This window comes from Vitis vinifera, chromosome 15 (assembly GCF_030704535.1).
Source record: "Vitis vinifera cultivar Pinot Noir 40024 chromosome 15, ASM3070453v1".
NCBI classification, from domain to species: Eukaryota; Viridiplantae; Streptophyta; class Magnoliopsida; order Vitales; family Vitaceae; genus Vitis; species Vitis vinifera.
In genome coordinates this window covers 22,602,383-22,625,946 of record NC_081819.1, presented here as the reverse complement: position 1 = coordinate 22,625,946, position 23,564 = coordinate 22,602,383, and the positions used below count along the sequence as shown (strand labels likewise).

Here is a 23,564-nt window from a genome sequence, read left to right as displayed (position 1 = left end):
CATTGTTTGTGATGTGCAAATATTTGAAAAGCATGAAAATCAGAGACGGAGTTGTTAGGGAAAACATCTCATATGCATGTCATGCCAGTCAACATGTTAATGTACTGTTAACTTTTCACGAGAATTAACTGCAACGATTTGACTTTTAGGGAGACTTTTAAAGATGAAAATAGTTAAATTTAATACTCTCTCCTTCTATTTTATTTTATTTTTCTTTTAAAAATATTATTCCACATGTTTACACATTTTTCAAACTTCATTACTTGTAATATCATTTTTTATATATATATATGATTTTGATCTTAGATTACTTATATTCTTCGCATAACCTATTTATCAGAAAGAATCATTGGAAATATTCATCCCAGACTTTTGATTTAAAATTTATTAAAACACGAAAGAAAAATGGCTTAAGTAGGAAAACTCGATTTTAGAAATAGAAGCCCATCCCAAGAACAAGTCGTTTTGATATTATTGTTGATTCTCCCGACAAGGGCCTGTTTGGTACCTAGGAAATTCTTTCTCCACTAACAGACGAAAATCCCCCAAAATAGGCCCTTTTTAGTCTTTTCTGTTTTTTTTAAAATGTCATTTCATATTAAAAGCCCGTGTCCACTGATATAAAAAGTTCGTCAAATCACTCACCAAATCCTTGTTTTCATTTTACATACCTACATTAGGATATAACTCCTTTTTTTTTTCAACTTTTTTCTAAATTTTGTGGTGTTGTAGTATGTGGCTCATACATTTAGGTTTGTACTTTTTTTTATTGCGGATGAATGATAGATTAAGGGGTGCAGGACGCCCTTGGGCAATATAATTTAAGGGTATTTTTAGGAATTTCATTACCTAAGACTTATTATAAATATTATTTTATATAATCATAATTTGATACATAGTAAATATCTTCTTCTTTGTTCCCGTGGACATAGTCAATTAGTCGAATTACATTAAATCTACGTGTTTTTTTTCTCATTTTTTAATTTTTATCATTAATCGTTGCACGGATTCCAACAAGTGCAATCCATTTACACATTGATTTGACCATGAGAATAAAAAATTATTTCAATTTTCATTTACTATCACGCTAAATTATTTATTATGAATAAAATAAAATTTGCATTTATGAAAATAAAAACTCAAATTTTTATTAGAATTTTGATTTTCTTATATGATGGCATGATTTGATTATATTTCCATTTCTTCAGCCGGGAACGGCACATTTCATATCAGTTTTAGGAACGCCATACAGAGGAGTTTTGTAATATGATATAGTGTGTGATCATCAATTCGACTTTCTATTCCGAAAATGACCACTAGACTTGCCTGAAATGCAACTGCAAGTATGCGAGCCGTAATAGACTTCGTTAGACGTGTCTTCCATGCTTATATCAGCAGCTTCTTTTTTTTTTTTAAGTAGTGGGCTGTGTCACACATGCCAGATCAGGAACCGCTTCCCCTGCAAATGAAAAGGAGAATAGTGTCAGTCCTGATTATCAATATATCACCATATTAAAACTCAGGAAAAATACATGGTATCATTCCATTACATTAGCAGACACATGGCATGGATATAGTAAAAGTTGGACAATTGAATAGGGTTACAAGCACTAAAAAAAATACTATGCCTAACAGAGTGTTTGGTAAATGAAACCTTCATATGAGTTAATAACCTAAATTATTTCATTAAATACCACATCATATCAAATAAAAAAAAATACTATGCCTAACAGGGGATTTGGTAAATGAAAAACTTAAAAATTAAAAATAATTTTAAACATTAAATTAAAATAATTAATTTATTTTTAATCTTCCATCATTCTACCTACAATATATTGATTATGGATATTTAACAAATAAATTTATTATTTAAAATTAATGAAAATAAATATTAATTAAAATTAATGAAGGTAAATATGAAAATTTAATGATGATGAATAAATTTTAAGTTATCTTTACTTAACAACCTTAATATTTACAATAAAAGTTAAGTAATAAGTTTTAAGTTAACAATTTAGAAATATTTTAACTTAAAATCAACTTAAATAAATAATTAAGTAATAAATATTAAATTTAACCAAACATCCTAGTAATAAAAAAACATGAATTATAACCAATATAACTATTAGTTGATGGTATTTTGTAATTTGTGACTATCTTTTGATATGGTAATGAAAAATGATAATCTTTGATAACCAAAAAAAAAAAAATCATGATTTTTGATAGTGTTTTTTATATTGGATTATATATATATATATATAAAAGGTTTTTGAAAGAATCATTGCAAACGTTTAAAAGTGATTTTCAAAATTTATCAAACACATGAAAAAGTGCTTCCAATTCATTAGGAAGTACTTCAAAATTTCTCAAAATCACTGACTCTTAAAATAACCCACAAAAGCAACCAATTTCAAGATTAGTGGATGTCCCTCTTACTCGCAAAAGGTATTACTAAAAGAGAAGGGTTGTGTTTTTACCGTGCATCCTCTTAACAAATCGTTCAAACTCCGTGAAGTTGTGCGTCTCCATGAGAACCGGGCTGAGTCTGAGGTAGGTAAACGCAGATAAATGCCTCCCATCAGGATCATTGAAGGGCTTGGCATTTTCTAGTATCTTGTTATAGCCTTCTCTATCATGGCAAGTTAGAGCATTTTCACTAGCAACTGGAATGCTGACATCCCATGCAGCATTCAGCACCTGAATAAAAGCAAATCTTCAATAAACAAAACAAAAGTTTATAATGACCCGCTTTCATATAGATATTGTCTTTTCAAAGCCCATAGGGCATCATGACTTTGAAACACATCATGTCAAATATAGTCTCCTTTGAGCTTAGTTAAACACATTTACATGATTAAAGAAGTCTACTATATATATAGTGTATACAGCCATAACGTCCCATGGGATTATGGGACCACTCAAACAAAATGTATCTATATGGTTAAGAGAAGTCCACTATATATACATGTAGACACAATGTCTCAAGGGATTGAGCCAAATAGACAGTTTCATACAGGGATTGGGGTTAGGTCTAATACCATTTGTAATGGTCCGTTGCCTCCTATGTGAATATTGTCCACTCATGGCTTTAAAATACATTTATATAGTTAACAAAAGTCTACGACATATATCGTATTAAGAACTTATTCCCCTATGCGATATGACATATCACATTCACTCCAATTGGATGGAGAAAGAAGTTCCTAACACTACATATGTGGTGGATTATGTATTTTAACGTTGTTGGGGTCCATTAGGCCCAAAGCTTACAATATCTTGATAGGAGGAAACAGACTATTACATAGAGAGTTAGGAGGAGTCTGATATATATGTAGTGTTAGGAGCTCTTTTCTCATCCTACATGATATTGCAGAAGAAAAATGCATTGAAAAAATATGGTAAAATAAAAAATTTTCACCTGCCAAACTAGACCCTCTGGGTCTGCCAGTGCCTCTGGGAAGCCCTCTTCCTGGTCCAGTGTGCGTAATTCAACACAGGTGAAGTTCAGAGCAGCCCCATGCTTCTGTAACATTTCTGAAATTGGAGCATAGCCATCACGATTACATGGGTTATAGAACCCAGCAGTCAATTCAGAAGCATGGCTGGCTGTCTTGTACCACCAATGAATACCTGATAGCTGCTCATCAATCAAAATATAGAAAAGACTGTTTATAGCAGAGACAAGAAAATGTAATGTCCAGTTTGCAATTAGAATATTCATCTATCTTATAAAGAACAAAACTCCTGCCAGGTTGACTCACCTTTACAGCAATGCAAGTGCCTTCAAAAGCTAAATTGGCTAGAGCAAGTACACGATCACCATGATCAACCAAAACCCGTGAGTACCAATTGAGGAAGAATCTACCATAGTAGCTATCATACTTGCCTCCATCACAAAAGAAGACCGTCTCATGTGGACGGGAATTATAGTGACCTGCATTATCTGGTCCTTTAGCCCAAAATAGATGACCCCTTGCCTCTGCTGCCTTTGTCAGACTCTTTGATAAGTACTGGTCATAACACTACAAAAGGAACTAGTCGCATCAATGCATAGAAGAATTGCAAGGCTATAATGAAAAATGACAAGCGAAAAGATGATAATGGATGAAAGTCATGATTTCTAAGTATATTGGAGGACTATCATATAATAGGTATGCTGCTTAAGCAATACAACGGTTGTTTGATAATGACGATATATGCTCTCAGCCATCTATGATATTTTTATTCAATGCTAGATCAAAATATCACCTGGAATTCACCAATACCAGGATATTTCCAACCATGGTTTGCAGGATAAGACGGATATCGTAACTCCCCACATGGACCAAGTCCAATTTCAATCTCAGATATGATTCCATTTGCAAAGAACTCATCAAATTCAACCCGGAAGCTTCTCATGTAGTCAAAGTAAACCTACATAGGATGTATAACAAATAAAACACTGGAAGGTTAATTACAATGAAAAACAGTAGAATATTTGAAATTATAAAGAGCAATATCAAATAGAACAAGCTTTTAACTCGGTTGTTCAGCCACATGTGATGTCATCTTTCATGAGGGAAAAAAGAAAAAGGAAAGAAGAAGAAAAAGGTGAGAGTGTCTAAAATAGGACAATTTTAGTAAAGGTACAATCACAGACATTTCCAAATTTATTGCCTACATAGAAAAGGACAAATACAACTGAACAATCATATAAGAATGTAATACCTCAACTGCAGTTCGGCCTTTTAAAACCCGCTCCTTGTCAATTCCCCAAGAGAGGCATTCAGGGTTACGCCTTCCTTCCTTATCAGTGAAAAAAATATCTGGATTGCTTCGACCAATTTCTCTAACCCATTCTGGGAGTGGAATATGTACATCATCACCGACATTGCCTCCACATTCATGAAATGACATAACAACCTATGCCAATTCCAGGTGTTAAAAAAAAAAACTGGCAATTGTATTTCAAATAATTAACGAAGCAACATATCCAAATAATGAACAGTTTAATTATTCACGTTGATGTTAAGCTATTACTGTTCTTACATAACAGTGCTCTCTATAATCCATCTCCAAATCCACTCAATTCAAGAACACTAATTCAGCTAGCCAATGACAAGTTCTAGACCTTCACAGTTACTAAAGGAGATTAAATTGCTGATGACATGACTGTAAAAAATTATTTAATTATATTTCTAATCTTATAAACTCCTAAGATTTCAAAAGTTGACATCCAGGCCATTGACCTGCTGGGTGGTAAACAGAAGGCTGGGGATGTGTTTTGATCTCAAGCTTCCCTTTCTTCTCTAATAAAAACACTCTTGTTCCAAACTTTTTGCTGATCCTACAGTCCAATTCAACCCTTTGGGACTTCTGCAAGCATAAAAATCCCATACTCTTGAGCTCTTTGAGAGAGCACTCATCAATATACAAACTGATGTATTCTATTCTCACCATATCCATTGCCAAGAAATCTCCTGCTGCTGCTTCTGCTCCTTTGGGTTTTAACCTCCTTTTTCTGGTTTTGGCCAAGCAACAAACAACAAAGATGACCAAAAGCCCCTACAGTCATGTCTCAGAAGGCTTTCTAATATCAGAACGCTACACAGGCAACAAAGAAAGGCATTGTTCCAGACCCTCAGAGTGGATTGCCAAACGGGTGCACAGTTGGTAGCTTCTCTATGTAAACACTTTAATCTGCAATTCCATTCCCAGTGAGATTTCAAAAGGGAACCACAGCAGTCCACTGACAGGTTTTTCCAAATGGTTAATGACTAGTAGCAATCTGTTTCTACTAAGATTTTTTGATACCTGGACCTCTAAGTGATCTTAAATCACATCACAAGGACCAAAAAGATATGCCTGTATCATTGTGCAGATACCCAGATTGGAAATGAATCTATTTACCCATTGTCCATTTTCATCTCTTAGAAGACTGTCTGCATCAGAATAAAATGGATTCCTTTGGAGCTATCATTTGTACTTGAGTTTTACCAACCTAGGAGCGGGTATTGGAGCCAAATATAACATTTGGAGAAATGTTCTTGGTTTGCTAAAATGCTTAACATAAATCAATTCCCTAATGCACGTTTTACATTGTGTTATCAATACAGGTTGAAAGCAGGGAAACATCAATAGGCAGAGATATTGAATGCTGAAACAAGAATCACAGCATTGGTGAAATTCTACTCACCTGTAACTTAAGCTGAATGTCATGCACAATCTGAAAGAGCCTCTTGTAGCCACTCCAATTGTAAACCTGTGGAGTGTGTGCTTCTACTATTCCCCACCAGCAGTCAACCATAACACCATCAACATTAATGGACTTCAAGATCCTTAGCTGATGTACCAGACCATCTGGATCAACCAACTCACAGTTGATATTGATAACGCTCAGCTGCTCCCCACAAACAACAGAAATGAGAATATATTTAAAAAACATACATCTTCATGGTGGAATAAATTATGTACTAACAGAAAAATGCCACAAATGAAAATTTAAACAACTCAGCCCATGATCCCAGATTACAAAAAGGAAGTTCTGAAGAGTGATTTACACACTGAGTTAGAAAACAGGCAAAAATTAGAAATTATTGAAATAAATACAGCCTATTTAAGATGAAAAAGAAAAAAGTCTAAATGTGAATAGTGACAAAACATGAGTAGAATTAGAGTAACGCACGGGTAGCATCACATATACAGGAACATATGGGGTACCAGCAAAATCACGCTCCTGCAACTTTAAGGGCCCATCTGCAATCTGTAAAAACAGAGAGAAAGTGTTTTTTTTTTTTATAAAAAAACGGCCACATGAGAATCATCTTAAGAAACTTTTCAAAACAATGATGCAATTAAGAAATAAACATCGGCTATAGATCCGTGGAGCTATGGATCCTTGTAAAAATTACTGCAATTATAATCAGACTGATATTTCAATTATGTCATTAGTTTTTATAATCATGTTGAATAAATCAGTCAACATCATCTCTAATAAACATTCAACTTCAATTGGAATAGCACCAAGCCAAGCCCTATCACTTCCATTTTCTTCAAAAATTTCTCGAACTTCAAACACCTTAATCTACAAGAATACCAAAAATCACTAATTTTGCACACTTCATTGCATTTTTCTAATAACATGATTTCTATGTAATAATTTCTAAAAATAACTACTCTTTCTTTTGTTGATATCATCATCCTTTGCTCAAACTCTCACACCCTAGCTCTTCTACCAATTAACATCATTCGCATCAATTTCTTTCCATTTAACCTTGTCCTAACAAGTTTACATACCTCTCTCTAACCACCAATTTTACCTGAATTATAAATAAAAGTTATGATACACTTTAGTTTACTGTTACTATAGTTTTACTTTCATTTCTAGGACATTTCTACTCTTTTTTGAATTATTCTTTTTCTTTGCAAGGCGTTGTATCAAGACCTCTTTGGCATTACATGTGAGTATTATGGTTTTAAAACCAACGAGGCATACAGATTGAGGACACCTCAACCGAAGGCCCAAGGAAATCACCTCGAGCTTGGGGCACAGACTTGAGGCTTAAGTTACCAAATGCTCCTACACCTAGGTCTGAGGCTCTCATTAGACATTCTCCACAGATCTCAAAGACTCTGCTCAAACTCTGAAATAGAGGTTGAATAAAAGCTTCTTTGTAGATTTTTTACTCTGAAAATCTTTAAAATTCACATATTCACAGTTTTACCTCGCCTCATCGTAGGACAAATACCTTCAGGCTCTTTCAGAACTATGAAATATTACTATATAATCACCATAGATACCTTCTGCCACCTCAAATTGAAAAGACCGGGAGTTCAAATTGCAATTGCTCAAAAAAGATTATTTAAAAAAAAAAAAAAAAGAATCTCAAAGAAATTAATATTTAAATGTTAAAAACAAATCTAGAAAATGAAAGAGAGAAAAGTATAACTTCACCTTATTATCATCAACAGTATCCATAGGATGATCCTCAGTTTTCTCTCCTCCGTTTGTCACCTTAGTTGAAATCGGAGAACGAACAGTAGATGATACGAAATCTCCGTTTAAGCGACGCGAATTGTACTGTGCAGAGATCAAGAATGGAGAAGAGAGTCTCCGAGAAGCTGATAGGGTATGTGATACCACGGGTGGCGATAACCAAGCCCTCGCAACATTAGAATGAGCATTTAGAGTCCACACACTCTGGAAAAAATGAGCGGGAGAAAACGCCATAAAAAAGAGGACCAGTCCTCCGTTTGGCTAGTAGGAAAATGAAATAAATTGAGAGTTTCAATCACTCGAGCTCCAAGAAAACTTAAACCTCCAAAAGCTGGAGCTAAATGTAACTAATTTCCCCAGTTGACTCTCATTTTCTTTCGTTTTCTCACGCTTTCTCGCCAGCCAAGCAGGAGAGAAAGTGGCGGGGAAAGGTACTCGTCACAGGGGTTACGGGATCCAAGATAGTTATTTCTGGTGAGTATAATAGGCCTACGAAAAATCCTAAAATACCCTCTCTTTTCACTAAAATTACAGATATGACACTCACTTTCCAACTATGGGCTAGGCTCTTGTTGACACAGGTCAGCACTGTTTTGTAAATTGTGGGCCCAAACCTGTCCAGCCCATTAAATTTGGATCAGGATCAGGCCATGGGTGAACACACCATGAATTTTTGGATACCTAAAAATTGAAATTATAACCCACATAAGTTGTTTTGTTCAAAACATCAAAACAAATAGAAAAAAAAAATATCAAAATGGTTCAAGATCGCAAAATAGGCAAAAATTTATCTTTTTTGGAAAATAGGTCTAGTAAACTTTCCATAAAAATAGCTATTTGAGAATTTATTCTAAAAGCACATTATTTTTCAAAATTAATTTTAGGTACTTTTATTTATTTTGTAAGATATTTTGAGCAAAAATTCAAAATATGAAGAATACTTTGCAATTTTTTGTATTATAAATAAGAAAATAATATATATATATATATATATATATATATATATATATATATATATACTCATTTGGATATGATGATTTAATTAATTTTATTATTGGGACAATATTTTTAATGCAATCCCATTAAGAAAGTAAATAAATAAATTTGTCTCTTAGTTGTACTAAAAAAAGGTAATTAAAAAAATATATTTTTTAAACTTTGAAAGAAACTTAAAAAAAAAAAATATTAATAGTAGATTTTTTTTTTTTTAAGCTACAAGAAGAAAATATAAGACTTATTTTAATAGATTTTTTTTTTAATTTTATGTTTAAACTTCATATATGGTGCACAAAATCATCCATTCATTTTTCAAAAAATGCTTACCCTCTTGCCACAAGCGGATATTATGATTTAATTAATTCTACTATTGGAAAAATATTTTCAATTCAATCTCTCATGATATTTATACCTGTTTAACATTTTTCTAATCAAGCAAGTAAATAAACAAATTTGCACTCATTTGGGTATTATGATTTAATTAATTCTATTATTGGAACAATATTTTCAATAATTTCATTCATGTACTAAAAAAGGTAATTTCAAATAATTTTTTTTAAATGTTGAAAAACACTTTGAAAAAAAAAAAAACATTTGTGATGGTTTTTTTTTTTTTTTAACTAGTAGAAGATGTTATGAAAACTATTTTGATGAAAATATTTTAAATTTATATTAGATATAAGGAGCAAAAAATTATCCATTCATATTATCTTCAATAAATGATTGCCAACATGGGTACAATATTGTTTTCTATAAGGAGCACAATATTTTAAATGATTTTTTTTATAGATAAAATCAAATTATTATATTCTCTCTCTCTCTCTCTCTATATATATATATATATATATATATATATATATATATACTACATGCAAGAGTAAACACTTGACAAAGATGGCTCTCAAAAAGATGATGAGTTGTTATGGTATGTTAGTTCTTTTTATTGTTATTAATGGAGTTTGGAGCATTTCAAGAGAAGAAGATCTGGAGCTTGAAAGACAACTCAAGATTTTAAATAAGCCTGGTGTTAAGACCATTAAAGTAAGTATAAATTTTTTTTTCTTAGGTTGTGTTTGTTTTTTGGCTTAATAGAAAAAATCAAATATTTTAGCTTTTTCTATTCAGCTAAAAGTAACTCATTGACATCGACCAACATTATTAAACTAAACTTATTGATAATAAATTCACTTTAATTATATTGGTTAGTATCAATAAGATACTTTTAGCTGAATAGAAAAGTTAAAATATTTGACTTTTTCTATTCAGCCAAAAAACAAACACCACCTTATTGTTACTTTTAATCACTTTGTTTAGAGTTGGTGTTAGCGATTCTCAAATGGGTAATTTTTCTATTTGTAGACGGACAATGGTGAAATTTTTAATTGCGTGGACATTCACAAACAGCCATCGTTGGATCATCCTTTGCTTAAAAATCATAAAGTTCAGGTAGTTATTACGTTGATATTCAAGTGAATCATACCTTACGAATACTTTTCCATCAAAGTTTTAAGCACTAACTATTGTGTTTAATTTTCAAACAGATGAAATTTAATCATCCTCCGAAATCTGTGAAAGAAAAGGAGTCACCATCGGTACTGGGCAAAGGGATAGGGTGCCCAATTGGAACAGTTCCAATTCGAAGAACACAGAAGGAAGATCTTATACGAGCCCAAGCTTTTTCGAAACTCCGTACCAGAAGATACGCTCAAAATAGTCATCCACTTGCCGAAGAATCAAACATTTTTCGAGTAATCTGGGGTTTAAATTTTTGCCACTGAGTTAGATTATAAGCCCTTAACTTTGAATCAATTACTAACGTGGTATTTTGCTGCATCAGTCTGCAAAGCTATATACAAATGCATTGTCCCTTTCAAAGTACTATGGAATCCAAAGCGACTTTAATGTATACAATCCTACACTTTCGTCACCGGAACAATCTACTACTGCTTTAATTTATGTGGCTGGTGGACTTGATGAAGCCAAGTGCGACATATCTGTGGGATGGACAGTGAGTATCTTGAATCTTAACCTCTTAATCTCAACTACTTTATTTTATATATATATCTAAAAACACTCTTTTGAAATTGCAGGTGTATGAGCCAAGATATGGTGACAACAAGACTCACTTATTTACATATTGGACCGTAAGCTTTTAAAACTTGTGAGGTTACATTTGGTTTTTAGAAAATATCAATGAGGGAAAAGAAAATATTAAAACTCCGTTTAATATTGCTTCTAAGAAGTTATTCTATTACTTCTAATATTTAAATTTTTTTTAATTTTCGAGTGTTAGAAGGAGTAAAAATATTTCCTAAAATCACTGTCAAATAGGTTTTAAAATTTATCTGATAGTAATTTTAGAAAACACTTTTAATATTTATAAGATTTGAAAAGTATGTGTATTAAGAGGTTTTCATTTTCATTTATTGATAGATTAAGGTTGTGTTTGTTTTTTGGCTGAATAGAAAAAGTTAAAATATTTTCTTTTTTCTATTAAGCTAAAAGTGACTTGTTGACATCATCCAACATAATTAAAGTGAACTTATTATCAATAAGTTCACTTTACTTATGTTGGATGATGTTAACAAGTCACTTTTAGCTGAATAAAAAAAATCAAATATTTTAGTTTTTTTTATTCAACCAAAAAATAAACACCACCTAAAAGTTTGTTTGACAATTGTTTTCAAAAATTGTTTTTTTTTTTTTGAAACAAAAAAATATGTTTGACAATAAGAAAATATATTTGACAACTAAAAATTATTTTTTGTCCTTAAAGAATAGAAAATATGGTATTATAGAAAACATATTTTTTTATCATTTTGACTTGTTTTTTGAAGACTATTTTAGAAAATAATTATATAAGCATATAAAATAATTAAAAAAATAAAGCATTGAATATAAAAATTATTTTTAAAATATATTTAAAAATATTAAAAACATGTTAAAAATATTTCAGATTCTCAAACAAACCTTTATTTTATAAAACAATTCAAAATTTATTTTTTAAAACTGTTTTCGAAAACAATTACCAAACATAACCTAAATTTTCTTTTGTTGGAAGCAAGTGTAGTTTAAATTAGGACTTTGGTTTAAAATTAAAATAATCTTTATTAACCAGATTTGGTTTTGATATTATTATTGCAGGCAGATAATGGTGCGACAACCGGTTGCTATGATCTTCTTTGCCCAGGGTTTATCATAACCCACCCTCACCGTACACTGGGCCTTACACTTCCCACTTCTACCTACCATGGCGCCCAGGCTGGGATTCAACTGTCTATATCCAAGGTTGGTATATCCTCATGATTTGTTAATCTCTCTTGAAGTAATGTTTACTTATCGGAAAATTAATAAGAAAAAAAAAACGTTACAGGAATATCATTTTTTGTTTTAATTTTTGATGCCATGAAAAAGTTAAGAAAAAAATTATCCTAAGGAAAATGGGAGAGAAATTGCCAAAACAATTTTTTTTAAGAGGGTGATTAGTAAATTAATTTAATGACTTAATAACTTAATAATTTAATTTTAATTATTATATAAATTAATCATATTTGATAAAAAAAAATCCTAATATTATAATTTAAAATTAAAATTGATTTTAAGTATTAAATCAAAATAATTAATTTATTCTTATTTAAATCTAAAATTATGCTTATAAAAAAATTAAGATTGATATATATTAATAATTTTTGTTTTTTGACTTAATAGAAAAAATCAAAATATTTTATTTTTTCAATTAAACTATAAGTAACATATTAATTTCAATCAGCATAATTAAATTGAACTTAGATAATTTAATTAAATAGAAAAATTCAAATATTTTGACTTTTTATATTTAATAAAATATCAGACACCAAGTGAAGTTAATTTACCAAATCTTTTAAGACTTTTAACTTATTTTCATTTTTAGGAAAAATAATATATTTGGAAACTCAAATATGAAAAATAGTTTTAATTTTAATTTTAATTTTAATTTTAATTTTTTTGTTTTTTGTTTTTGTTTTGAGGAATATGCATTTATAAGTAAATTCTTTATTTCTTACCATACTATAAAAAAACATCTCAAATTTATCCCAAAAAAATTACTTAATTTCATGACATTCTAAAAACCTATCTTCAGTTAAAAGTTTGCCAGACATTTTCTTGACTTAAACAATGTTTTTCTCTTCTATACAGCAAAAACTACTTTCAGCAACAGTTCCCAAACATGTTGACATAACTTTTTTTTTTTCTTTTTTTCTTTTTTTTTTCTGTGTGTTTCTTAGGATCAATTCACAGATCATTGGTGGTTACTTGTAGATGGTCAGGAGTTGGGGTACTGGCCTAAACAACTGTTTGGTATCTTTCGGGTTGCCAGGGAGCTATATTGGGGAGGAGAAGTATTCAGTCCAAGCCAACCTTTACCCCCCATGGGCAGTGGCCATTTTCCAGAGGAAGGAGAGGGTGCCGCATGCTATATGAGGAAGCTTAAGTATCAATACGAGGATGGAGGGATATTTGTGGATGTTGAAAGACACGGCATTTCGAGACTTGCGGACAATCCTAAGTGTTATGAAGCTGGTCCTCTCACTGATAGTGGTTTGGGTCAGACATTTTTTTTTGGAGGGCCTGGTGGACAATGTTAGAATGAATTTGGCTCCTCTATATCTTTATCTTCAACTTCCAATTCAATTAAAATAATGAAGCTATTTTTTTTAATATATTTTAATCCTATTGTTTATTATACTCTTTTATTTTATGTACTATAAAACTTCAATAAATGAATATTAAATAATTTAATAACCTAACTTAAATAATAAAATCTTTTGGTTCCCTCGAGGGTGATGTAATAAGTTAATAAATAAAATAATAATATTTTCATGAATCATTTGTAAGGTTATAAAATAAATTTATAACACATACAACGGAAAATTGATCTATTTTGCATTCAAAAATATACTGCAGCTATCAAAAACTTTAAAATAATAACCTGGATATCAGTTCTTCAAGCATAAAATTTTTCTCCAATTGTATGAAGAATCTACGTGTATCCACACCGAAATTAATCTTTGCTATCAACCCTTTGATACGCGGAACTTAATAAAATAGAACAACACTTTGTATTTCTTTGGCGTAATAACAAGGAGGATAAAGATAGATCGATCCTTATTCAGATTGTGTATGTATGCTATATAGCATATCCGATACAAATTCTGTTTTAAGTGATAAGATAACTCAACTAATTTGATTTTTGATTTTATCACTTAATCTATCTCTATCGTGTCCTCCTTCTTTTTTGGGCTACTAAGAGATTCTATTGGTCCATTTGTTTTTCTTTTGCTATTTTCAATAGCATTTGAAAAACACTTTGACCAAGTCTTGTAAGTTAAAAACAAAACCCACATCCCTCCTGTAAGTTGCTGCATGTACCCATATGTTTGCAAATGTTTAGCAAACATTCTCGTGGACTAACTTCCACGTCCAAAGAAAAATATTTTATTTTATTTTATTTTATTTTTATATTAATTATATTCTTGGTGCTAGCAAAGAATATAATAATATTCCACATAGAACATATTTATTTATTTGATTAAAATTAAATTCTCTAATTTAATTATCAAATAATAATAAATAGCTCTTTGCAAAGATTAAAACACTCGTTTGTGTGTGACCCCGTAGGTTCATTACTAAGCTGGTAGTAAATTAATCAAATCAATTTACTAATTAAGGTAGGCGTCTAGCAACACTCCTTAACGTCCAGATAGTATGAAGTAATATCTTTTACTTTCAAGAACCGGTAGAAGAATAATGTAATATTTCCTTCCATCATTTACAGCTCTGGACTAACTCTAGAGTATGGTATTACTGTCAAACTCTAATAAGTCAACACATTATTTATTTAGTGAATGACTTAAGAAACTCATTTCTTCATTCATTCAATTGCCCTTGGCCAAGGTCTTATTTTTATCATAGAGCTCAAACTCATTACCACGAGTTGATGGATTCCTTCTTGATTAATCATTAATTCTACAAGTATTTAATTATATCCAATATCCATTCAACTAGTGCCCTAAGGCATTAGGTGTCCGGGATTAAAATATAATAAATAACTTGTTAATTACTTTGATAATCTCAGGTCAAAGAAAATTATTATATTTCTTCTTGAGAAATTCCTATTGACAATTTAAGGTAAAGATAACCATTAGAAATTCTCAGTTGAGTCAGTTCAATGATCACATCTACATGTGCATCATCTATATATGTAATTTAACAAATGAGATATATCAATCTTTATCCAATAAAGACCATCACATATATATTGATCTATCTGAATTATTGATATCCTGTTGACAATAATCCTATGATCAAGAACAGTTTAGATTAAAATTATTAAAAGAATTGCTTCTCATTATCATAATCTCTATCATGATAACAATTTTCAAATTTTAATCAAGGACCTTATCATATAAACTATTTTAAACATATATGATAATGAAATAAAGAATTAATACCTTATTAAAACTAAAGTTGATTACATGATAGATTGGATCTTGGGCATACGTTTATCCCCAACATCATTAAAAGGCCTTTGTATGAAATGTATTAAAAAAAAGTTCATTTTCTTAATTCATTCTCGTAAAAACGTCTTTTACAAATAAAGAATTTTTCTTATTTTTTTTTAAAATAAACTAAAATAAGTGGCGATTTCAACTTTTTCAAAAATTATTTTTTCACAAATAAAAATGAGTTTCACCTTCAAGTATGAACGCATCTAAAAAATTCAGATCCAGAACCACACCTCTTATTTTTAGAAGTCTTTTTATCATTTATAATTAATAATAATAATTTTTTTTAAATAGTCTCTAAGGCTTCTATGTAAAGTAGAAACATATTATTCTTTATAAATGAATAAATATTCATTTATCATTAAATTAATAAATTTTTCATTTATTGATAAATCAATAACCTCCTTAATATAATAATTTCTCTTAATTCCGAGAGTATTATTTTATAAGGGTTTTACTATATTATATGAGAAACATATTGGAATAAAGAAAAAAAAATTATAAAGTTTTTGTTTTTTATTTACCAAAATTCTCTTCGGTTTTAGGAGTCAATTTTTATCATGTTTTTAATGATTTATATATACTGTTTTTAATGGTACTTTCATTAGAAATGTATTTAAGAAGGCCATCATTCCCTTTTCATATTTGGATAAATTAAAAAAAAAAATCGATTCTTTTAGGAAATTTTGGATTTCTTTTAGAATGCGTTTTGAGAGTGAAATGAACTCCATTTTCAAGGGTCTCGTTTTTTGGAATAAATCATATTGAATTTTTCTATAAAAGGTTTTTTGGAATAAAAAAGATCTAGTTTTTATAATCATGTTGAATAAATCAGTCAACGTCATCTCTAATAAACATTCAACTTCAATTGGAATAGCACCAAGTCAAGCCCTATCACTTCCATTTTCTTCAAAAATTTCTCGAACTCCAAACACCTTAATCTACAAGAATACCAAAAATCACTAATTTTGCACACTTCATTGCATTTTTCTAATAACATGATTTCTATGTAATAATTTCTAAAAATAACCACTCTTTCTTTTGTTGATATCATCATCCTTTGCTCAAACTCTTCTACCAATTAACATCATTCACATCAATTTCTTTCTGTCCTAACAAGTTTACACACCTCTCTCTAACTACCAATTTTACTGTAGTTTTACTTTCATTTCTAGGACATTTCTACTCTTTTTTGAATTATTCTTTTTCTTTGCAAGGATTTGTATCGAGACCTCGTTGGCATTACATGTGAGTATTATGGTTTTAAAACCAATGAGGCATATAGATTGAGGGTCACGACCTAAATTCTGAGCGACTCAAAATTTGGCCTAAGACCCAAAATCAAAGATTTAACTCAAAAGGTTCCTCCTATTCCACGCTGGCAGTCAACCAAAACATTTTTGAATTTTTTTTTTTTACATATACATCACAATAGAGTTCTCACCAACTAACAATATCCCAAACACTACTAAAAAACAACAAAATATATTAATTATCATTACAGTCTAAAAATAAAAGTTTATAGTTAAACAACTTAATCAAATTAGGTTCATACTTCACAGTTTACTAAAACAAGTCCTAATACCACAAACACAATAAATACCATATGTTCCACTAGGCTACTCCAGGAGCATCCTGAGGATCCACAACACCTCAACGAAAGGCCTAAGGAAATCACCTCGAGCTTGGGGCACAGACTTGAGGCTTAAGTTACCAAATGCTCCTACACCTAGGTCTGAGGCTCTCATCAGACATTCTCCATAGATCTCAAAGACTCTGCTCAAACTCTAAAATAGAGGTTGAATAAAAGTTTTTTTGTAGATTTTTTACTCTGAAAATCTTTAAAATTCACATATTCACAATTTTACCTCGCCTCATCATAGGACAAATACCTTCAGGCTCTTTCAGAACTATGAAATATTACTATATAATCACCATAGATACCTTCTGCCATCTCAAATTGAAAAGACCGGGAGTTCAAATTGCAATTGCTCAAAAAAGATTAGCACATATCAATTAAATCATTATTTAAAAAAAAAAGAATCTCAAAGAAATTAATATTTAAATGTTAAAAACAAATCTAGAAAATGAAAGAGAGAAAAGTATAACTTCACCTTATTATCATCAACAGTATCCATAGGATGATCCTTAGTTTTCTTTCCTTCGTTTGTCACCTTAGTTGAAATCGGAGAACGAACAGAAGATGATACGAAATCTCCGTTTAAGCGACGCGAATTGTACTGTGCTGAGATCAAGAATGGAGAAGAGAGTCTCCGAGAAGCTGATAGGGTATGTGATACCACGGGTGGCAATAACCAAGCCCTCGCAACATTAGAATGAGCATTTAGAGGCCACACACTCTGGAAAAAATGAGCGGAAGAAAACGCCATAAAAAAAAGGATCAGTCCTCCGTTTGGCTACTAGGAAAATGAAAGAAATCGAGAGTTTCAATCACTCGAACTCCAAGAAAACTTAAACCTCCAAAAGCTGGAGCTAAATGCAACTAATTTTGGATACCTAAAAATTAGGATCATGTTGAAGCTTCGCGTCACCGGGCCACCGTAGTTGCCAGATGGATGCGCCTTTTCAATTGAAGATGATACCCGCTTCAATCAACCTGCAAAAGACGTCCGGACGGGGGGTCCGGACACACCCTCTGATGGTTTTGTTAGCCTCCTTTATGATACTCAATTTCTCATTTTTTACTAAGCAAGAAAGCTTATCTTCTCTCCTCGCATGAGGGCCCTTTTATAGTGTTAGAAGCTCTATCCCCTTTAATGGTGGGAAGACTTTTTGGCTTGTCATGATGACGCTGAGGTAGTGGCAGAGCCATCATTGTTCTGCAAGCGGCTGTCAGAAATCGTGGGGATGATGACTTACCGTCATTCCTGTCTTTTCGCTCTGCAGGCGGCGGAATGTAGGCTGTGACATGTTATCTGAAGTGACTCAGTATGGTCCCATCAAAAGTGCTTCTGGCAGTGTAGACTAGGATGGCTCGCGTTTCGCGGCCAAAGCTTTTGGCTAAGTTGCTAGCGTTGGGTTCGGACAATATGTTCGGACAAGAGAGAGGGTGGTCCGGATGGCGGGTTTGAGAGTGCCGTATGCCCCCCTGAGGGAATCCGGATAGAGAGTTGATGTGCCACGTATCCCATGGAGGGGTGCTATGCGGAGTTGCCACATGGGCGTTTGGGGGTAGTCCCTACAGATTAGGCCATGGGTGAACACACCATGAATTTTTAGATACCTAAAAATTGAAATTATAACCCACACAAGTTGTTTTATTCAAAACATCAAAACAAATAGAAAAAATATCAAAATGGTTCAAGATCGCAAAATAGGCAAAAACTTATCTTGTTTGGAAAATAGGTCTAGTAAACTTTCCATAAAAATAGTTATTTGAGAATTTATTCTAAAAACACATTATTTTTCAAAATTAATTTTAGGTACTTTTATTTATTTAGTAAGATATTTTAAGCAAAATTTCAAATATGAAGAATACTTTGCAAGTTTTTTGTATTATAAATAAGAAAATAATATATATACTTATTTGGATATTATGATTTAATTAATTTTATTATTGGGACAATATTTTCAATGCAATCCCATTAAGAAAGTAAATAAATAAATTTGTCTCTCATTAGTTGTACTAAAAAAAAAAGGTAATTAAAAAATATAATTTTTAAATTTTGAAAGAAACTTAAAAAAAAATTAATAGTAGATTGATTTATTTATTTTTAGTTACAAGAAGAAAATATAAGATTTATTTTAATAAAAAATATTTTTATTTTATGTTTAAATTCCATATATGGTGCACAAAATCATCCATTCATTTTTCAAAAAATGCTTACCCACTTGCCACAAGCTCTCTCATGATTGGAAAAATATTTTCAATTCAATTTTATACTTGTTTAACATTTTTCTAATCAAGTAAATAAACAAAATTTCACTCTTTTGGGTATTATGATTTAATAATTCTATTATTGGAGCAATATTTTTAGTAAAACAATCCCTCATTATTTATGTACTAATCAAGCTAGTAAATCAACAAATTTGTCGTACTAAAAAAGGTAATTTCAAAAAAATATTTTTTAAATGTTGAAAAACACTTCAAAAAAAAAAAACATTTGTGATGGTTTTTTTTTTCTTTTTTTAACTTGTAGAAGATGTTATGGAAACCTATTTTGATGAAAATATTTTAAATTTATATTCTATATAAGGAGCACAAAATTATCCATTCATATTATCTTCAAATGATTGCCAAAAGAGTAAATCAAATTATTATATTATCACTCTATATATATACTACATGCAAACATGGGTAAACACTTGACAAAGATGGCTCTCAAAAAGATGATGAGTTGTTATGGTGTGTTAGTTCTTTTGATTGTTGTTGATATTAATGGAGTTTGGAGCATTTCAAGAGAAGAAGATCTGGAGCTTGAAAGACAACTCAAGATTTTAAATAAGCCTGGTGTTAAGACCATTAAAGTAAGTATAAATTTTTTTTCTTAGTGTTCCTTTTAATTACTTTGTCTAGAGTTGGTGTTAGCGATTCTTAAATGGGTAATTTTTCTATTTGTAGACAGACAATGGTGAAATTTTTAATTGCGTGGACATTCACAAACAGCCATCATTGGATCATCCTTTGCTTAAAAATCATGAAGTTCAGGTAGTTATTACGTTGATATTCAAGTGAATCATACCTTACGAATACTTTTCCATCAGATTTTAAGCACTGACTATTGTGTTTAATTTTCAAACAGATAACATTTGATCCGAGATCTGTGAAAGAAAAGGAGTCACCATCGGTACTGGGCAAAGGGATAGGGTGCCCAATTGGAACAGTTCCAATTCGAAGAACACAGAAGGAAGATCTTATACGAGCCCAAGCTTTTTCGAAACTGCGTACCAGAAGATATGCTGACAATAGTCATCCACTTGCCCCAGAATCAAACGTTTTTCGAGTAATCTGGGATTTAAATTTTTACCATTGGTGGTGTTTATTTTTTGGCTGAATAGAAAAAACCAAATATTTTAGCTTTTTCTATTTAGCTAAAAGTAACTTATTGACATCAACCAACATCATTAAACTAAACTTATTGATAATAAGCTCACTTTAGCTATGTTGGATAGTATCAATAAGTTATTTTTAGCTGAATAGAAAAAGCCAAAATATTTAACTTTTTCTATTAAGTCAAAAAACAAACACCTCCTAAGTTAGATTATAAGTTCTTAACCTCGAATCAATTACTAACGTGGTATTTTGCTGCATCAGTCTGCAAAGATACATACAAATAAGGACTTGTTAGTTCCAGAGTACTATGGAATCGAAAGCTACTTGAATATATACAATCCTACACTTTCGTCACCGGACCAAGCTAGTACTACTTTAATTTATCTCGCTGGTGGAGTTGATGTCTCTGACATATCTGTGGGGTGGACAGTAAGTATCTTGAATCTTAGCCTCTTAATCTCAACTGCTTTATTTTATATATCTAAAACACTCTTTTGAAATTGCAGGTGTATGAGCCAAGATATGGTGACAACAAGACTCACTTGTTTACATATTGGACCGTAAGCTTTTGAAATTTGTGAGCTTACATTTAGTTTTTAGAAAATATTAAAGTTTGTTTGATGGTAATTTTAGAAAACGCTTTCAATATTTATAAGATTTAAAAAAATTTAATTTTCATTTTTTTATAGACTAAAAGTCATAACTGTTTTCAAGAACAGTTTTTTATTTAAAAAAATATATTTGATAAAAAAAACATATTTAACAACTAGAAAATATGATATTATAGAAAACATATTTTTTTATTATTTTAACTTATTTTTTGAAGACTATTTAAAAAAATAATTATATAAGTATATAAAATAGTTAAAAATAAAGCATTGAATATAAAAATTATTTTTAAAAATATTAAAAACATGTTAAAAATATTTCAGACTCTCAAATAAATTTTTATTTTATAAAACAAGTCAAAATTTATTTTTCAAAACTGTTTTCGAAAACAGTTATCAAACATAACCTAAATTTTCTTTTCTTCATGGGAAGCAAGTGTAGTTTAAATTAGGACTTTGGTTTAAAATTAAAATCATCTTTATTAACCAGATTTGGTTTTGATATTATTATTGCAGGCAGATAATGGTGCGACAACCGGTTGCTATGATCTTCTTTGTCCAGGGTTTATCCTAACTAACCCTGACTTTCCACTGGGCCTTACACTTCCCTCTTCTACCTACCGTGGCGCCCAGTATGATCTTAAAATGAGGGTATCCAAGGTTGGTAAATCCTCATGATTTGTTAATCTCTCTTGAAGTAATGTTTTTACTTTTCGGAAAACTAATAAATAAATAAAAAATAAAAACATTAAAGGAATATCATTTTTTGTTTTGAACTTTGATGCCATGAAAAAGTTAAGAAAAAAATATCCTAAGGAAAATAGGAGAGAAATTGCCAAAAGAATTTTTTTAAGGGGGTGCTTTCTAAATTAATTTAATGACTTAATAATTTAATTTTAATTATTATATAAATTAATTATATTTGATAAAATAACCTAACATTATAATTTAAAATTAGAATTGATTTTAAGTATTAAATCAAAATAATTAATTTATTCTTATTTAAATCTCAAATTAAGCTAATAAAAAAATTGAGATTGATATAAATTAGTAGTTTTTGTTTTTTGATTGAATAAAAAAAATTAAAATATTTGAAACAATATATTAATATCAATCAACATAATTAAATTGAACTTAGGTAATTTAGTTAAATAGAAAAAACCAAATATTTCAACCTTTTATATTCAATAAAAAAACAAACGCCAAGTCATTAACTTATTAAGTCGTTTTAAGTCATGAAAGTTAATTTATCAAACACCCTTTAAGACTCTTAACTTATTTTCATTTTTTAGGAAAAATAATCTATTTGGAAACTCAAATATGAAAAACAATTTTAATTTTAATTTTTTTTTTTTGGTTTTGTTTTGTATTTTGTATTTTGTTTTTTTTAGGAATATGCATTTATAAGTAAATTCTTTATTTCTTACCATGCTATAAAAAAAAACACCTCAAATTTATCCCAAAAAAATTACTTAATTTCATGACATTCTAAAAACCTATTTTCAGTTAAAAGTTTGCCAGACATTTTCTTGACTTAAAAAATGTTTTTCTCTTCTAAACAACAAAAACTACTTTCAGCAACAGTTCCCAAACATGTTGACAAACTTTTTTTTCTTTCTTTTTTCTGTGTGTGTTTCTTAGGATCCAAAAACAGGTCATTGGTGGTTATTTGTAGCTGACATAGAGTTCGGATACTGGCCTAAACAACTGTTTAGTTTCTTTGGGGCTGCCAGAGAGCTATATTGGGGAGGAGAAGTATTCAGCCCAAGCCAGCCTTTCCCCCCCATGGGCAGTGGCCATTTTCCAGAGGAAGGAGCGGGTGCCGCGTGCTTTATGAGGGCGCTTAAGTATCAATACGAGGATGGAGGGGCTTTTGAAGATATTCTAGATAAGGGCATGTCTGTTCTTGCGGACAGTCCTGGGTGTTATAAAGTTGGTCCTCTCATTAATCGTGGTGGTTTTTGGGGTATTACATTTTTGTTTGGAGGGCCTGGTGGACAGTGTTAGAATGAATTTGGCTCCTCTATATCTTTATTTTCAGCTTCCAAAATAATTAAAATAATGAAGCTATTCTGTGGACCTGTGTTTTTCACATGCGTTCGTACTCGACAACGTAACTCATTTTTTATTTATTTGTGAAAAATTATGATTTTTAGAAAAAGACTTGAAGCTGTCACTTATTTTTGTTTTATTTTTTAAGGAAAAAACAAAATAAGAAATAAAAATTCTAAATGTGACTTCCGAAGGAAAAAAAACAGGTCTGCGAAAAACCGAGTCTGGTCTGGGGGTCAGGTTACCTATTAGGAAGGTACGGTGGTGAGTCGTAGCACCCCTCTAAGTCCCTAAAAACGGGTTTATACTAAATAAGGTGAAGCAAGTGTGACAATTGATAAAGAAATCAATGGATACCAACGAAATGATCAAAT

General features: G+C 30.7%; 2 protein-coding genes across 3 annotated transcripts; one reads left to right on the top strand and one right to left on the bottom strand.

The window, feature by feature from the left end:
* Positions 1–1,122: 1,122 nt before the first annotated feature.
* On the bottom strand, positions 1,123–8,442 carry LOC100255167 (beta-amylase 2, chloroplastic). 2 transcript variants are annotated; one of them, XM_002274576.5, is made up of 9 exons: positions 7,934–8,442; positions 6,665–6,742; positions 6,176–6,379; positions 4,708–4,902; positions 4,249–4,413; positions 3,762–4,022; positions 3,419–3,637; positions 2,478–2,697; positions 1,123–1,459 (listed from the first exon to the last, which is right to left on the bottom strand). In XM_002274576.5, the coding sequence occupies exons 1-9, from the start codon at positions 8,207–8,209 to the stop codon at positions 1,413–1,415; spliced, it is 1,665 nt and encodes a 554-aa protein (XP_002274612.2). In that variant the 5' UTR covers positions 8,210–8,442; the 3' UTR covers positions 1,123–1,412. The 2 variants fall into 2 exon arrangements, with proteins under 2 accessions (XP_002274612.2, XP_019081344.1); XM_019225799.2 differs by lacking the exon at positions 6,665–6,742.
* A 1,423-nt stretch (positions 8,443–9,865) lies between these two features.
* LOC104881950 (uncharacterized) lies at positions 9,866–23,145 on the top strand. Its single transcript, XM_010663693.3, has 15 exons — positions 9,866–10,012; positions 10,331–10,417; positions 10,513–10,719; positions 10,809–10,979; positions 12,116–12,259; positions 13,237–13,555; positions 17,696–17,805; positions 18,334–18,433; positions 19,892–20,004; positions 20,099–20,185; positions 20,280–20,480; positions 20,792–20,959; positions 21,037–21,090; positions 21,655–21,798; positions 22,780–23,145. The coding sequence occupies exons 1-15, from the start codon at positions 9,866–9,868 to the stop codon at positions 23,143–23,145; spliced, it is 2,418 nt and encodes an 805-aa protein (XP_010661995.3).
* Positions 23,146–23,564: the final 419 nt, after the last annotated feature.

Coding starts and splice junctions, on each gene's coding strand:
- LOC104881950 (XM_010663693.3), top strand. CDS start 9,866: ATGGCTCTCAAAAAGATGATGAGTTGTTATGGTATGTTAGTTCTTTTT. Junction 10,720..10,808: donor AAGAATCAAACATTTTTCGA/GTAATCTGGGGT, acceptor TTGCTGCATCAG/TCTGCAAAGCTATATACAAA. Junction 20,960..21,036: donor ACATATCTGTGGGGTGGACA/GTAAGTATCTTG, acceptor TTGAAATTGCAG/GTGTATGAGCCAAGATATGG.
- LOC100255167 (XM_002274576.5), bottom strand. CDS start 8,209: ATGGCGTTTTCTCCCGCTCATTTTTTCCAGAGTGTGTGGACTCTAAAT. Junction 2,698..3,418: donor CAGAGGGTCTAGTTTGGCAG/GTGAAAATTTTT, acceptor GCTTTTATTCAG/GTGCTGAATGCTGCATGGGA. Junction 1,460..2,477: donor ATTTGTTAAGAGGATGCACG/GTAAAAACACAA, acceptor TTTCATTTGCAG/GGGAAGCGGTTCCTGATCTG.